At 41.7% G+C, this 16,409-nt stretch overlaps 1 protein-coding gene across 1 annotated transcript; it reads right to left on the bottom strand.

The window, feature by feature from the left end:
• Window positions 1-10,517: 10,517 nt before the first annotated feature.
• On the bottom strand, window positions 10,518-16,393 carry ING2 (inhibitor of growth family member 2). Its single transcript, XM_015569746.1, has 3 exons — window positions 16,352-16,393; window positions 16,210-16,297; window positions 10,518-11,346 (listed from the first exon to the last, which is right to left on the bottom strand). Exons 1-3 carry the CDS (start codon window positions 16,391-16,393, stop codon window positions 10,676-10,678), a joined length of 801 nt encoding a protein of 266 aa, XP_015425232.1. The 3' UTR covers window positions 10,518-10,675.
• Between the last annotated feature and the right edge of the window lie 16 nt (window positions 16,394-16,409).

Raw genomic sequence — 16,409 nt, 5'->3', positions numbered from 1 at the left:
ACTCTGTGGTTGTTTTTAGTGAAATAAGGCGTAGGTTAATCACCTTCATGACTGTGAAAGGAGGAATGGTCCTAGCCCAGGGGTGGGCAGACTTTTTGACTCGAGGGCCACAATGGGTTCTTAAACTGGACCGGAGGGCTGGAACAAAAGCATGGATGGAGTGTTTGTGTGAACTAATATAAATTCAAAGTAAACATCATTACATAAAAGGGTACGGTCTTTTTTTTCAATAGTTTTATTCATTTCAAATGGGCCGGATCACCGTAGTTTGCCCACAGCTGTCCTAGAGGGTTAAAGACAGAGAAGAGAAAGTAGAATAGGGTCTCAGCGAGTGAAGGAGTAACTGGCGTAGAAGCTGTGGGAAGGCCAGACACGCCAGGGCCTGCTGAGCTTTGTCATGAAACGAAGGAAGGAGCAGTCAGCACCGCTCTGCATTAACCCAGCTTCCTTCTCGCCACCCGGTGCAGAAGCGAGGTGGGCTGAGTCGGCTTGAAACAGGGTTGAGGGAGGGAGACACAGGAGCTGAGAAAGAAGGAGCCAGGTGGTTAGCACGGTGGACTGTGGAAGGAGTCAGGTAAAGAAGCAAAGCCAACCTGAGGAGGTCCTAGGCTGGGAGGATAGGTGGGACTATTTTGAAGGTCCTGGCTCAAGTCAGAGTACAGAAGGGAGTGAGCTAGAACCACAGGAGGTGGCGGTCGGAGGGCAGGATGCTGGAAATGGACATTTTTGGAGTAGGAGGTACAAGATTTTTGCAGAGTCTAAGGTAACACCATAGAAATGGGTGGCTGAGGTAGCATAAACCATGTGAGGTGAGAAGGTCAAGGCCAAAGTATTGAACAGATTATTTCTGTCAATGATTACGGTCTTTTTTTTCTCTATTAACTTAAAAAAACAAAACAAAACAAAAAAACCACCGTGTCTTTGCTCACACATATAAGTTGACCTCTGAAATGTTTCATCATAAGCTTACATGATTGCAAAGAATATGTATCCTGGCACATTTCCTATACTGACATTTAAAAATAAAACCAGTATATCACTCAAATATATTCGACGGAATAGAAATACCATACCATACATTTTAAATATACCAACAAATTAAAATTTAACGTTATTTTCCCCCTGAAATTACATTTTTATTCCACTTCCCAGACAAAATAGTATCCTAATGAATTATTTTTATCCTTAGGTGTCATTGGATTACCCTATTATAATTCTTTGCCACAAAAATATGTATGTCTCTGAATCAAAAACTTTCTCCTAAATTGTATTAGAATTATTAGTTCACAATTGATTAAAACGTTATAAAATTGATCATTTATTAAAAATAAGTAAAGATGTATGAAACATGATAAATACTTGGGAGTGCACATTATGGTGATCTGAGAAAAGGAGGTTTCCCAATATCAGTATTTCAAATGTTCCCTAAGGCGCCCGGGACCGTCACATTCGAGGCACTAAGTGGGTTGTTGTCTAACCCAGGGCGGTGTTCAAGAGGATAAGGAGGCAATGGGGGAAAAACTGGTTCTTCTTCCTTCACTGTTTTATTTTTTTTTTAAATATATTTTATTGATTTTTTACAGAGAGGAAGAGAGAGAGAGAGAGAGTTAGAAACATCGATGAGAGAGAAACATCGATCAGCTGCCTCCTGCACATCCCCCACTGGGGAAGTGCCCACAACCCAGATACATGCCCTTGACCGGAATCGAACCCGGGACCTTTCAGTCCGCAGGCCGGCGCTCTATCCACTGAGCCAAACCGGTTTCGGCCTTCCTTCACTGTTTTAGAGGCGACGTGTCACCGTCAGATGGTGACAGGAGAGCTTTGCCCTTTCTTTTTAGTGACTGTGAAAAGGGACATTTCCCCTTGCCCATCATCCTCACTTGCACTTGACACTTTATTCTCTTCGGAATAAACATTAAGCTATTCTCAAACTAGTTTTACCAAACACACCTATAGAGACTGACCAGGAGCCTATGACTTCTCAGTAGAGAGACACCATCAGCACATCAAATACCACTTTGATGTAATTTTCTTGTTTCAAGAATAATTTGATTCCCACATTCTTCAGTTATTGATCATCCTGACGACCCCAACTAATTTCAAGATGGAACAAACTACGAGATTTCCCACTTTCTCACTAAACTGCTGGCAATGCGTTCTGCCAGTGACGTCTGGGCTGGAGCTCTTGAGCAGTTGGCTACCCCTTTTCCCTAGAGGCCCTGTGCCCCCCTCACCCCCCCCCTCCACACACACACAATTCAGGTTTTGCTTCTCTCTACAGATAATTCTGCCTTTTCAGTAAATGCATTTTACAGAAACAAATTATACTACTTTGAAATAACAGGAAAATCTCCAAGGAAAACACTGAGCTGATCTTTACAGGGTCTAGAGCCAAAGGAGTACCATCATATTAAATTCTAATAAATTTCAGAACCCAGTGGGAGTACAAGATTATTACCCAGAGGTCGATTCTCACACCTACTTGACCTGTATGGTAATAATAAGATGCAGCTTGAATTCAGATCCGTATTATTATTTGCCCTTTATGGTCCACGCTTCCCCAGAAACAGGTACAAGATTATGAACAATGGTCTCTTATAGAGTTTCTCTGATCAAATACAAAGGTTACGGTCCCCGTGTGCATAGGAAATCTAGGCCAATTCTAATCAAGAAATAATTGAACAAGTTAAAGTATTTTCAAGACTTAGTGGGTAGGCCATAGAACCGTTATATTTGACAGACAATTCTTATTTGAACAGTATTGTTCCTCATCCCATCAGCTTCATTTAATCTACTCTTGGAAAGAGAAATCTAATTGATCTAAGATGAATTTGAATACCGTGAAGACTTAAATAGAAAGGAAATAATGTAGAGCCTTCTTTTTTTCCTTTTCTTACCTAGCCATGGAAGTTCCTTTATTTTTCACCATGCGATTAGGAAAGGTCTAGATTGCCAGCTTCACTAAGTCATACCTTTAGTCAGAATTATCCCAAAGTAACTTAAATGGGTGAAGAGAATACCCAAGGCGACACTCACGCACCAGACATCCAAAGCCAAAGCTACTGTGAACATTTTGTGCTCAAAACGGAATAACTTTCCAGTCACTATTTTGCTACCGTCTAGAATCACTTTTCTTAATCTGTGAGAATTTCCTTTTTTAAAAAGTTGATGAGGAATTAAAGTTTATAACCAAAAAGTCATAGATACTCTGTAGATCACAGAGGAAAACTGACATTTGGGGATATCGGTCTGAGGAAGGCACAAAAGTGCAATGTAAGTCCATCTGCAGCCAGGGGGCCGCTATCTGCTACCATTTCACTTTCTTGGGAAGTACAAGTCCTTCTCTAGACACTGAAGTCATGGCCGCCCGCTGGAGGCCTGAGCCGTGTCCCTAACCTCACGCCTGCAGAGAAACCTGGCCATCTGGCCTACCACCTCGGCTTCTAGATGGGAAGCTAGTGAGCTGTAAGGGCTCTGGGCAAGTAAAGTAATTGGAACTTGCTGTTCAAAGCAAGTCTACAGCAAACAGTGCTATTTGAACACGGTCACGAGCAGGGAAGGAAAAGCCCACATACTTAAAAAACCAGAACCATTCATTGAAGCTCAAGCATTAGAATCTACTTGTTGTGAAGCTGGACACACATCTGACTAAATGCTTTTCCAACACATGATGAGCCCACAGAAGAAGACAAGCTATGGGGCAGACAGTTTTAGCAGCAAGGGAGAAGGAAAATCATTCAAAGCAGCCAGATTATGTGAGACACCAGCCTGGGGTAGAGCACAGGAAGTCGCTGTATATTAACTCGGTGCGGAGTCCAAGGATGAAGACCCCATGTGCCGAAAGGGATGGAAGGACATATGCAAGACAGGCCCGTTTCTATCCAATATGATAAAAACGTGAAAGCCTAGGTTAATGCTTATATGCACAGCTATCCAACATACCAAAACACACGGCTACACCATAAATCTCATCCCTTCAGTGTTTATGACAGGCATAGGCGTGACACTGCTCGACTCTTAAGGAAACTGGACTTTTTAAAATAGCGGAGACTGCTAAGTCAATAACCTACTAGCAAGCGGGTAGTTGCGGAAGTTACCTGAAGGTTCTAAGGGGGTTTTCAGGGCTGGAAGGCTAGGCCCGAAAGCAACTGTAGACAAGTCTGCCCGGAACGCTCGCTCAACCCCAAAGCATCGCACTGGAAGGCCTGCGGTGTTTCTCCTGAGATTAGAAAACAGGCGAGATTAGAGACTCCTGAGGAGTCAGGTAATGCCAGTTACTCTAATACTGACACAGATAATGCTGGCGATGCCTCGGGGCTTTACAGAAACCTTTATTAAGAGGCACGTTCTGTCTGCACATAGCGAGGTAAATGCCTTTGAATTAAGACATGTTAATATTTCTGTTTTAGGCTAATAAGCAAGAAACTGCAATGATTAACCTTTTGGTGCTAAAAGCGCTTCCCAGACCAAGATGACAGTAGTGCTCAAAATTCTCTTCAAATCCTTTTGATTACATCATGCAGAAAGATTAAATCTGCTGGTCATGGTTTTCACCCTCACCTAATATTAGTTACTAGTCACACCTTTCATAAAAGGAGGGTAGCCTCGCTGGAGGGGCTCAGTGACTGAGCGTCAACCTATGAACCAGGAGGTCACGGTTCGGTTCTGGTAGGGGGTGTGCAGGAGACAGCTGATGGATGATTCTCTCTCATCAATGTTTCTATCTCTCCCTCTCCCTTCCTCTCTGAAATCAATAAAAACATAAAAAATATTTTTTTAAACATAAAGGGAGGGTAGAGTTGGGGCTGAGTCTTCACAGGCAATACTACATAGCTGGAATTTAATGACTGCTTTGGTTTCATTATGTGTTTCGGTAATCTCCTATTCACAGAAAGGGATACCCATTTTCCATTCACCAAAGTGATATGCTTCTTTTTCCAAATAAATTGACATCAGAGTGAGTTGTTCTTAAGAAAAGTATTAATTAAACACCACTTTTAAATATAAAATTAGAAAGGTGTGTGGAAATGTCAAAACCCATCCAGATCGTTCTGTCCGAAGCTTAGAAAGTGCTGCTTTAAAGCCATGACCACAAATGTGAATTAAACGCCGTTACTCTATGAACTATTCCATTAACTTTGTGACTGGGACTCTTTCCTCTGACGTTAAGGAACATGAATAACAACACTTTCAGGATAACCATATATTAAATCACTCATTTCACAGCTGACTCGGCGGCAGGGCCAGGACAGGGAGCCAGAGTGGCCGAGAGGTCCACAGCTCTGGAATTCCGGTCCAGAGCGCAGCCCTCAGGCGGATGTGGGCTATGATACAGGAGCGTTGGTCCTTCTAACTGGCGTGTGACTAGGAACACAGCGAAGATAACTGCGAGAGAACTTATACTTGACTTAAAATAGAGTAGAATGACATCCGTCTCTAAGGACATGGTTCAGGAAGGGATGGAGAGCAGTCTAGCGCATTTATACCAACTGCTCCTTGGACAGGCACGTCTCTTTTCAATGGGGGAAATGAGGTCCAATCTCTCAGGGAAGCCACCTACCGGGTATATGAGAAGGGCTGGGAGCTGCCGTTTTTCTGGCTTGCTGTAGAGATTTTGAAATGTTAAGAGGTTTTGTACTCTTTTTTCATGCCTGCATCCAGGCAACAGGATGAGTTACCAGTTCATTTGAAGTTATGACCAAAGACTCCAGCTGACCTCCAGTTCTGACTGGCACTCCTAGTCCATTCACTTTGCTGCTGTCAGCGAGTCACACACCTCTCCCCTCCTGGAGACTTCTGACAGGCCATCCCCGCCCGGCCCTTCCCTGGGAAAGTGTAGCTATTCGAAGAGAATGATCTCATTTCCCTAATACCAAATATAGCAGGCTGCCTGCCTTTACTCCCATTCACTGCAAGTACCTCGAGGCTACAGGCTTTTGTCTTGTTTTGGTCACTGCTTTATCCCCAGTACTCAAAATGGCGCTTTGTAATAATACCTATGGAATAAATATTTGAATAAATGAGTCAAAGCACCGCATTCCCTTTTGAGACATGAACTGGAACTGACCATGTCCCTGTGGGGACTAACCGGTCAGGAGTCCTGGCTCTCGCTTCTCGTCTGCCTGCTCAGATTTCACTCCTACAATAATCCACTCCTCCCTACTACAAGCATCTGTCCCCTCCTGATGCAATATTCCAGTCGGCATATGAGCATGCTGTCTTATCTCCTTACACATTAAAACCTTTCCTTAGCTCAGCTATTTCATGTATCCCTCCGTATACATGAAAACTCGAGTCCATTTGCTGACTCTGCTTCAATCCCTTTCTCTCCAGTCCAGTCTTTTATCCCCTCAACTTGCATTCTGTTAAATTTAACAATCCGCCAGTCTCACGGTTAATTCACTATCCTCTTCTTACTGGACAGAACTTGAAATCACTCTTCTGGAAACTTCCTTCATTTTTGTTTTTTTTAAAAAATATATTGTTTTATTGATTTCAGAGAGGAAGGGAATCATTGATTGGCTGCCTCAGGGATCGAGCCAACAACCTGAGCATGTACCCTGACCGAGAATCGAACCTGTGATCTCCTGGTTCATAGGTTGATACTCAACCACTGAGCCACACCGTCTGGGCTCACTTTTGTTTCTGATGTGCCACATTTTTCTGGCTTGCCTCCCTGAGAGATCTCAAAGTCTCCTTGGCTGGCTCCTTCCTGCTTTATTTTTAAATATATTTTTATTGATTTCAAGAGGAAGGGAGAGGGAGAGATAGAAACATCAATGATGAGAAAGAATTATTGATTGGCTGCCTCCTGCATGCCCCACCCTGGGGATTGAGCCTGCAACCCAGGCACGTGCCCTGACCAGGAATTGAACCGTGCACTCCTGGTTCACAGGTCGATGCTCAACCAGAGCCACGCTGGCTGGGCCCCTCCCCATTTTAAATGCTGTAGTACCACAAGGCCCCTGCACCCCCTTTCTGGGTCGACATGGTTGCTGCTCACAATGTGGGTCCCTGCACCACAGCATCAGCTCACTGAGGGGCTGTGAGAAGTCTAGCTTCTCAGGCCCCATGCCAGACCTCCTGAATGAATCTGCAGTTAAAAAACGGTGACTCACAGGCAGATTAAAATTTGAGCAGCACGACTCTACTTACAGGAGTGATTTCAGTCACATGACTAAACTCCTTTCCCAGGCTAACTCAGAAATGCTGATCTTCTGTCCCTGCCCCCAACATCAGCCCCCAACTCCATGGGCCAGTCCTCCTGATGGCTGGACCTTCGCAACACAGGCAGAACCCTACCACTCAGCCCTCCCACCACCCTCGTCTAAGCCAGCAATATTTTTGGTGCAAGACTTGAGTCTCCAGAATCTCTCTTCACCAGGCTCCCTACAATAAATTTTCTATGTTGTGTCCAGAGTGATCTTTAAAGAACATGGACGCTTTCCCAATTTCCTACCCTGGCTTCCAAGAGTCAACATCTCCTAGCCCCTCCCACAGTCAGATGCTGGTCCTACTCCTCCCTCCCCTAAATCTTTGTCTGCCTGCCTTCCCACTTTCTTTCTGTGCTGGACTTCCCTCTCAGCACTGCCAGCTCCCTGACAGACAGACATCTGGCTCTCCCGCCAGAATGTACGGTCCACGAGCAGGGACCTTCTCCTCTCTGACACCACCACTGCTCGGTGTCTAGCACACAAGCATCGAGCATTGAGGCTTCAGGTGTTGTTGGTGGAACTGTTGGGGGCAGGGACAATTCTTTGTATGTACCAGCACTTATGTTTGTCACATAAAAATCTAGATGTAGAGAACCCACCAGCAGTCTTCAATAGGTTCAAATTTCCAAAATATGACAGCTGGTTCTACAACATTTCTGTACATGAGAAGCATCTGGGGACCTTTTTAAAATTCTAATACTTAAGCCACATTTTAAATGAATTAAATCACAATTGCTGGGGGTGGGACACAAGTACCAGTATGTTTTGAAGCTCTCAAGGTAATTCCATTGTGAGTTAAGTTTGGGAACCACTGGTATATGGTATGCATTGGTAAGCATGACATAAGAGCTAAAATCTAGCCCGGTCGGTGCGGCTCAGTGGTTGAGCGTGGACCTATGATCCAGGAGGTCATGGTGTGATTCCTGGTCAGGGCACACGCCCAGGTTGTGGGCTCGATCCCCAGTGTGGGGCGTGTAGGAGGCAGCCAATCAGTGATTCTCTCATTGCTGTTTCTATCTCTTTCTCCCTCTCCTTTCCTCTCTCTGAAATCAATAAAAATATTTTTTAAAAAAGATATGAAATATATAATACATTAAAAAATGCCAGTCATAATGTTATGCTAACTTAAGGCTTCTATTCCTTTTAGGTATAGAAAACAAAAAGAAATTCATGAAAATAAAACTGTTTCAAACGTTAGGTCTTCAAGAGAGCACATCTTTCACGATTTTCTACATTTGTTTTCCTGTCAAAACTAATTCAAACTTGGGCACTTCTATTTGGAAGTTTATTATTTACTGATATGCCTAATCAAATTTATGTATTAAAAAGTGTTGATTGACCTAGCCGGTTTGGCTCACTGGCTAAAGCATCGGCCTGCAGACTGAAGGGTCCTGGGTTCGATTCTGGTCAAGGACACATGTCCAGGTTGCAGGCTCAATCCCCAGTAAGGGGCATGCAGGAGGCAGCTGATCAATGAATGATTCTCTCACATCATTGATGTTTCTCTCTCTCCCTCTCTGAAATCAATAAAAATGTATTCCTTTTAAAAAGAAAGAAAGAAAAAGTGTTGAATCCTGTGTAAGTCACATTTAAAAGCTTTTGGGGGCTTTGCACATACTCATATTTTTAATGATATCAGGTAAATAGCTCTATCCTGGTAACAAGGATGTAATTATTAAGACAAAATGCTATATTCTCGAGAGAGAAAAGGATTTTAAAACTCAACAAGTTACAATAAAATAAAATCTTAATCATACTAATATTCCTTGTTCAGGAATATAATGAACTCTAGTCACCAATCAATATCCTTAGGACAGAAGTTAATAAAATATTGTGCATTTACCTGTCTCTAAGCTTGCCTTTAAAGTGTCTTCAGAAAAAGGAGGACCTATGTATTACTTTCAACAATAAAGACTAAGAGAAAAAAAAGAAAAATAATAAATATCTTCATACCTCAAAACGAAGGACAAAATTAATGAAAGAGAAAAACAAGTCATGTGATTATTAAAATCCTCACTACAGTGAAAATACTGAAGATTTCCAAAGAACCTTGGGGATATTTAAGCCAACCTCCTATTACGTGCACACGAATAACCTGACACCCAGCTGAGGTGGGAGGACATGCCTAAAAGTCACACAGGAGAGCTAGAAGAAAAAAAACAATTTTTTTTCCAAACAAGCAGACAGAATTTTTCACGTTAATCAAAAAAAAATCAAGATCATCAGATTAGGAATGAGGAATAAAAAGTATGTTAAACATAAATATAAGGGCTAGTCAATCTGCTGCCCCCTGCCACCCCCCAAAAAATTCTCTGAATATATGGACATACATCCCTTACCCTTAAAATATTAGGATTTTGGAAAATTCTGTTTACAAGCACATTATTAATTGCATTGTTATAGTTAGCTAATTAAATGTGAAGGCATCAACAGCACCAATACCAGAAACTTAAGGAAGTAAATGCACTGTTACTTAAAATAATATATAATCACTCATTGGGACAGCAATGAACTATAGCCACTAGCAAAACTATTTAAGCTACTGTTTGACATGAAGGCAATATTTAAAGACAAGTATATGCCCTTTGCCCAGCGAGAGGCCTGGGTCTAGGCTTCCCAACGGTGGGTCAACGTAGAAAATATTAAATAGGATTGATTTTTTTTTCATTGCTCAACCTTGAACCATACTACATAACCCCAATTTTGCCAATATAAGTCAGTGACAGCATTTTTGGCATTCTAACCACTCTTACCTGTCCCAATTAAAACAAAACACAGGTCCCTTATTAAGCATTAGATTGGTTGTGTCTAAGCAGCAGCAGCAAAGCATTTATAAATGGGCCTCTAACCGTGTATCAAAATGCTACTCCATGAAAAGACAGCAGCAAACGCTCTAATAAGAGCACATTATTCCACATGGAATCCCAAGTTACCATCTCTAATTCCTTAAATCCTAGGAAGACTAGAGATGAACAAGTGTATGTGTAAACGGGGTCAGGGAGAAAGCTCTAAACGGTATATAGTGCTCACATTTAAATCACCCAGGATAACTGTAATGCTTGCAGAGAACTCCAACTATTATCTAACATTTTTTAAGCACGTAGAACTTAAAAAATGCCAGCAAAACTTTGGTGTTAGCCCAAAACATAGAATCACATTTTAAGTGAAAATGAAATAGGCATGGGTTGTGAAGTTTTCCTAATGGTCACCCCACCCTCTCCCTCTTCCCTGCTCCTTTCACCAGTGATCTACAGACTACCTGGTTCAAAATATTTGGTAATTCAGTGCAGAAAAGTAAGGTCACAGACAAAGTACAACAACTTTTAATACATCATTAATACTAATGATTAAAAATTATTGCATAGTCTTATGCATTTACCCTAAAACATTTTCTGAAAGTAAATTCTGAAAGAATTATATAAAAGACAAATAACCCTTTAAAACGTGGATGGCCTTTACTACCTCGATCTTCTATCCTTTTTTGTCTTTTCAGTACTTTTGTCCATTGTTTTCTCATTATCTCCCCTGCACTTTGGGCAATACCATTTCCCCTTTGGTTTGTAGGTAAGTGAAACACATGAAAAGTGAAACCACTCAATTGGACACTGTTCATTATCACAGCCGATCATCTCCCCATAAGACACTTGGTTACATAAACAGTATGTAGGTTCATTGGGATCTATTGCAAACTCCACAGGTGACGTTTCCCTTTCCTGCTTGGCCTTGGAGCGTTTCTTTTTCTTGGCGGACTTGGATTTCTTTTCTTTAGGTGGCTGATCATCACAGTCTTCAATGCCATTAGTCATGTGACATAAGTCACGGCTCTCACTGGTTCGCTGTCTTCTGGGTCTCCTTGAAGATCTTTCTGGTTGGCTGGCATCTATCTTTGCTTTATCTGAGACTCGTTCACTTTCAGCAGTATCCTGAAAACACTGTGAATGAAGCTCCATTTGCCTTGCTCGATTTTCCACCAATTCGAGCATTTGTGTGACAATCTGAATTTTTTCATCTCCCAATTCTTGACTATTGATTAATGCTCTCTGGAGATGCTGCTGTAGGCGTTTTTTCTGGTTTGAATCATCTTCTTTCTTATATTTTTCATAGACATCATCAATTTCCTTTAATGTTTCTAAAAAAGAAAAGGAAAAATCAGGCTATTGTGTATTAGCACATACAGCATTTTTCAAGTTAGTTATCTTTCACAGAATTGGAAAAGTTAGAATGAACTCAAACCATAAGACCACATTCTTTTTTAGTATGTGTACATTAAAAATACATTAGTTCCCATACAAAGACCATATGTTATCAAATATAAAAGTATATTTAGAAATAAACTAATAAAAAAGAGAACACAGCCGAAACCGGTTTGGCTCAGTGGATAGAGCGTCAGCCTGCGGACTGAAAGGTCCCAGGTTCGATTCCGGTCAAGGGCATGTACCTGGGTTGCGGGCACATCCCCAGTAGGAAGATGTGCAGGAGGCAGCTGATCGATGTTTCTTTCTCATCGATGTTTCTAGCTCTCTATCTCTCTCCCTTCCTCTCTGTAAAAAATCAATAAAAATATATTAAAAAAAAGAGAACACAAAACTCTAATATTCATTAATCAATATTAAAAACAAAATGTGCCCTAGCCAGTCTTGTTCAGTGGATAGAGCGTCGGCCTGCGGACTGAAGGGTCCCAGGTTCAATTCCCATCAAGGGCACATGCCCAGGTTGCAGGCTTGATCCCCAGTCGGGGGTGTGCAGAGGCAGTCAATCAGTGATTCTCTCTCATCATTGATGTTTCTATCTCTGTCTCCCTCTCCTTTCCTCTCTAAAATCAATAAAAATATATTTTTTAAAAAATGTGTGGCTACCTAATAATCGAAAGTATTTTATGTGGCCTGACCAGTTAGAGTGTCGGCCTGAGGGCCTAAGGATTGCAGGTTCGATTCCCGGTCAAGGGTAACTCAGTTGCAGGTTCCCCAGCACCAGTAGGGACAAATGTGGGAGGCAATCAGTCCACATGTCTCTCTCACGTCAATGTTTTTCTCACACCAGTTCTCAATCTCTCTCTCTGTCTCTCTCCTCCCTTCCACACTCTCTAGGAATCAATGGAAAAAATATCCACGAACAAGAATTTTTTTAAAAAAGTATTTTGTGTGGTCAGGTTCACTGTATACCACTTTACAGTTTACCTACTGCCATATTTGAAGTCTACACTTCATTTGAATCTCAAAAAAATCCTGTATATAAAATTTACAGGCCAGACTCTAGCTGTAAAACTTAAAGAAATTCAAGGACTATGCTGCAGATTACTGCCCAATTGCATTTGCAGGATTTACAGTTCAATCAATGACAAGCATGACTCCAGAGAGACACTACACCTTTAATTTCCTATCGTACCCCTGGACTTCCTTAAAGCAGGCAGAAGTAGCTCTTAGCTTCCCATCATGTTAGTTTTAATGGCTTGTTTATTTTGCCACAAGAGATAATTCTGAAACCTAAACTATTTCCAGAGTAGGTTTAGGTTCATGTTCTGGCAACAACTGACTAAGCCACTAACAGAATTACAGTAAAGTCAGCATTGGATCATTATATTTTTGTAGATAACTCAGCAGTTGGTTCTAAGTAAGCTTTTTTGAATTGCTGATTTAGTTATTGTATAGCACCTGGAACACATTCAATCAATTAAAAATAGCTGAGTCACACAAAAAATATAGCACCAGATATCACCAAAATTTGCATAAGATTAGTTTTTATTCAAATCTGTTGTTGTTTTTAATCCTTATGAGATTTAACACTATTTGAAAGAGTTCTGTCTTAGTAAAGATGGAGAAACAAAAAATTAACTCTAATTTATCACACCACATACACACAGCAGATCACTGTTTTAGATCCCAATATTATTATTCTAATGATAAGAACAGAAATATTAGATGAGTAAAATACATACAGTGGGGCTGTCTGCAGTAAGGTAATACAAAGCAAGAAGCTACTCCCTGAAAATTGTAGGTACTCACAATTGAGGGGCAACTCTTTAACCTCAGATATATGACAAAGTGGCACTACACATCTGAGGTCCTCACACCTGCATAGCATTCTTTTAAACAAAGGTCTTATCTATGCCCATTTGCCCAGGTAGGTATGTAAGTAGATTTCTTAAGAACTTAATTTTCCTCCAGGAAAAATAAGGAAGTTATATATTTTCCTGTACACGCCCTGCCCCCCAAAAAACCACACAAAATTTGAAGGTTAAAAATAAAGGGGGTGCCCTGACTGGTTTGGCTCAGTGGATGGAGCGTCGGCCTGCGGACTGAAGGGTCCCGGGTTTGATTCTGGTCAGGGGCATGTGCCTTGGTTGCGGGCTAAAATATATATATAAAAAATAAAAATAAAAAAATAAAGGGGAGCTCTAACCAGTTTGGCTCAGCTGATAGAGCTACAGCCTGCGGACTGAAGGGTCCCGGGGTTCAATTCCGGTCAAGGGCACATGGCCCGTTCTGGACTTGACCCCCGGAAGGGGGTGTGCAAGAGGCAGCCGATCAATGATTCTCTCTCATGATTGATGTTTCTATCTCTCTCTCCCTCTCCCTTCCTATCTGAAATCAATAAGAATATATTAAAAAATAAATAAAATAAAGGGGAACCTTATTTCAAATATTCTTTATCTAATAATCTAATAATCAGGGCTTAGAAGCTAATTATAGCATACGAACACCTAGAGCTATACATAAGATAAAAATTCTCATTTTTAAGACACCTGAATTATGAAGTGAAAGAAACTAATACTGAGACACGTCTATGTGATAAAGATTTTCTCATTTAATCCCCACAGCACCCCATGAGGAAGCCATCACTTCCATACGAAGAGAAAATGAAGCTCAAGAGACAACCCCAGACTTTCTTTCATTGATTTTTAGGGAGAGTGGAAAAGAGAGGGAAAGACAGAGAGAAACATCTATGTGAGAGAAATACATCGATTGGTTGCCTCTTGCATGAGCCATGACTGTGGCCCCAAGTCAGGGAGGAGCCTGCAACCAAGGTATGTGCCCTTGACCTGAATTGAACCAGGGACCCTTTGGTCCTCAGGCCAGTCCTCTATCCACTGAGCCAAACCAGGTAGGGCAACAACCCCAGACTTTTAACTCTTCCAGATCTGTATGTCTGGCTTCACCAAGTAAGCATTTTCTCCTACGTTGAAAGGAAGACACTGAAATTAAGTATTAAATTTTAGCTCAATTTTCTCCTACGTTGAAAGGAAGACACTGAAATTAAGTATAAAATTTTAGCTCAAAGGTTATTTACCCAGGAAATTATGAACAAAATACTGGAACAAAAATTGAGGTTCTCTAACAATCAAATCCCATAATAAATACTTCATTATCATAATACTTTCTTCATTTCTCTATTTTTAACTTTTTATGGTTACTTTTAAGGTTCCTGAGTAATTTCTAATAAAGTATCTCAAGTAGTTAGGAAATTTCTTTGACTGCTTACATAATTTGTATCACTAAACATTGCAGTATTAGATCCAGAATCAGAAAATACTTGAAAACTAGCAAATAAATTTTAAAAAACACAAAAGTATTTAAGGTTAATATATGTAAAACAGAAAGCTTAACTCAGCACGCACATGCAGAGTGAAAACTAAATCATTTTATTTATTTAAAAAATATTTTTATTGATTTTGGAGAAGAAGGGAGAGAGAGAGAGAAACACAAATGATGAGAGAACCATTGATCGGCTGCCTCCTGCATGCCTCCCCCCACCCCTCCCACTGGGGACTGAGCCTGCAACCCAGGCACGTGCCTTTGACCTAAATCAACCTGGGACACTTCAGTTCTCAGGCTGACACTCCATCCACCTGGCTAGGGCAAAACTAGATCGTTTTTATATTAATCTTGGAACTAATCACAATCTTAACACAGCTGAAAATTTTTTATGATCTCTCAATCATTTAAGGCCTAATACTATTCCTCATGTTAACAGAGCTACTAATGACAATTCTAGATGGTCAAGATGAAAGATTTCCTTGTAACAAATTGTCCCTCCCCAATTAAAATGAAAAAAAAAAATAGCTTCACTTTTGTGAAGGCAAATATAGGTATGTGTTTTTATAGAGACGTGAAAACTTTTACTAACTTTAGTGTTATCGGAAAAACTAAAAATGCTGAATATACAATTCTTAAGCAGGTGTGTATCATTTTTAGGTTACAATGTATGTACTGTGTGTGTATGTGCTCCAAGTCTGTAAAAAAAAACCTTTGGAGAGTTTTTCTTTGAAAATAAAAATAGTTCAAAAACAAGCCTGGCACCCAAAGTAGCCAGGGTGTGGAGTCAAACACTCCCCACCTAATTGAACAAGTTACTTAAACTCCCTGTACATTTTAATTTATCCGTAAATTTTCACTTCATAAGGTTACTGTGAGGAATACATGAGATAATGTTCTAGACTTGACACAGCATATGACACACTGTAAGCAATCAGCATTAATTCTCCTCCCCCTAACATGGACCAGTCCTATCAACTGTGGGTTCAGAAGACAGAATTATAGATTCGAAACAGAGACATTTAAGTATCTTAACATGCTAAGGGCCTGAACATGCCGCCCCAGAAGTGGGTTCCTTAGAAACTAAACCATTAGATTTACGACGTGTCTGGAAAAACAGGGAATGGGCCCAAGAAGTTCTCTCTGTAGTGTCCGCATAGCCGTTGTGTCCACGTTATGTCCCAGGTCTGCGCCCCGACCCGGGGCAGCTAACAGCACAGCGGTCGCTGGGAGACCCCTCCCTCCGCGGGCAGGCGAAGGGCCCCTAACAGTGGGCGGCCAGCGACACTCTGTAGAAAGCGGCCCCGTCCCAGCGCCGTGGGCACTGACACCAAGGGCGCCTTTCGCCTCCTCACTTAAACTTGGCGGAGGAGGGAGGGGTTAAGGGACGCCAGGCGGTTGCCCGGTCAACCACCCACTTCCTCCTGAGACCCGGAAGTGAGGCGAGAACCGGAACCTACGCAGGGCCAGGGTCGAGGACGCTCCCGGGAGCTGACCGTCCTCGTCACAACTGAATGGTTGGGAAAGAACCGGAAAGTGACAGCAGGCCTGTCCCACACACTAACAGTGACGCCGCTGCGGACAAACTGACCTCCCGCACACCCGCCCAGCCGGCTCCGCCCCAGCCTCCCGGCGGCCAGCCATTTTCCCGGCGGGCGAG

The sequence above is a fragment of the Myotis davidii genome, unplaced genomic scaffold (assembly GCF_000327345.1).
Source record: "Myotis davidii unplaced genomic scaffold, ASM32734v1 scaffold184, whole genome shotgun sequence".
NCBI classification, from domain to species: domain Eukaryota; kingdom Metazoa; phylum Chordata; class Mammalia; order Chiroptera; family Vespertilionidae; genus Myotis; species Myotis davidii.
The sequence above is the reverse complement of the archived record's forward strand: the minus strand, read 5'-3'. Positions and strand labels throughout refer to the sequence as shown.

Bases quoted from the DNA above. Each gene is read 5' to 3' on its own strand.
- ING2 (XM_015569746.1), bottom strand. From the start codon at position 16,393: ATGGCTGGCCGCCGGGAGGCTGGGGCGGAGCCGGCTGGGCGG. The intron at 16,298-16,351 runs GTGTGCGGGAGG...TGTGTGGGACAG, and splicing joins GGGCGGAGCCGGCTGGGCGG to GCCTGCTGTCACTTTCCGGT. The intron at 11,347-16,209 runs GTAGGTTCCGGT...TTTCTTTTTTAG, and splicing joins GTCCTCGACCCTGGCCCTGC to AAACATTAAAGGAAATTGAT.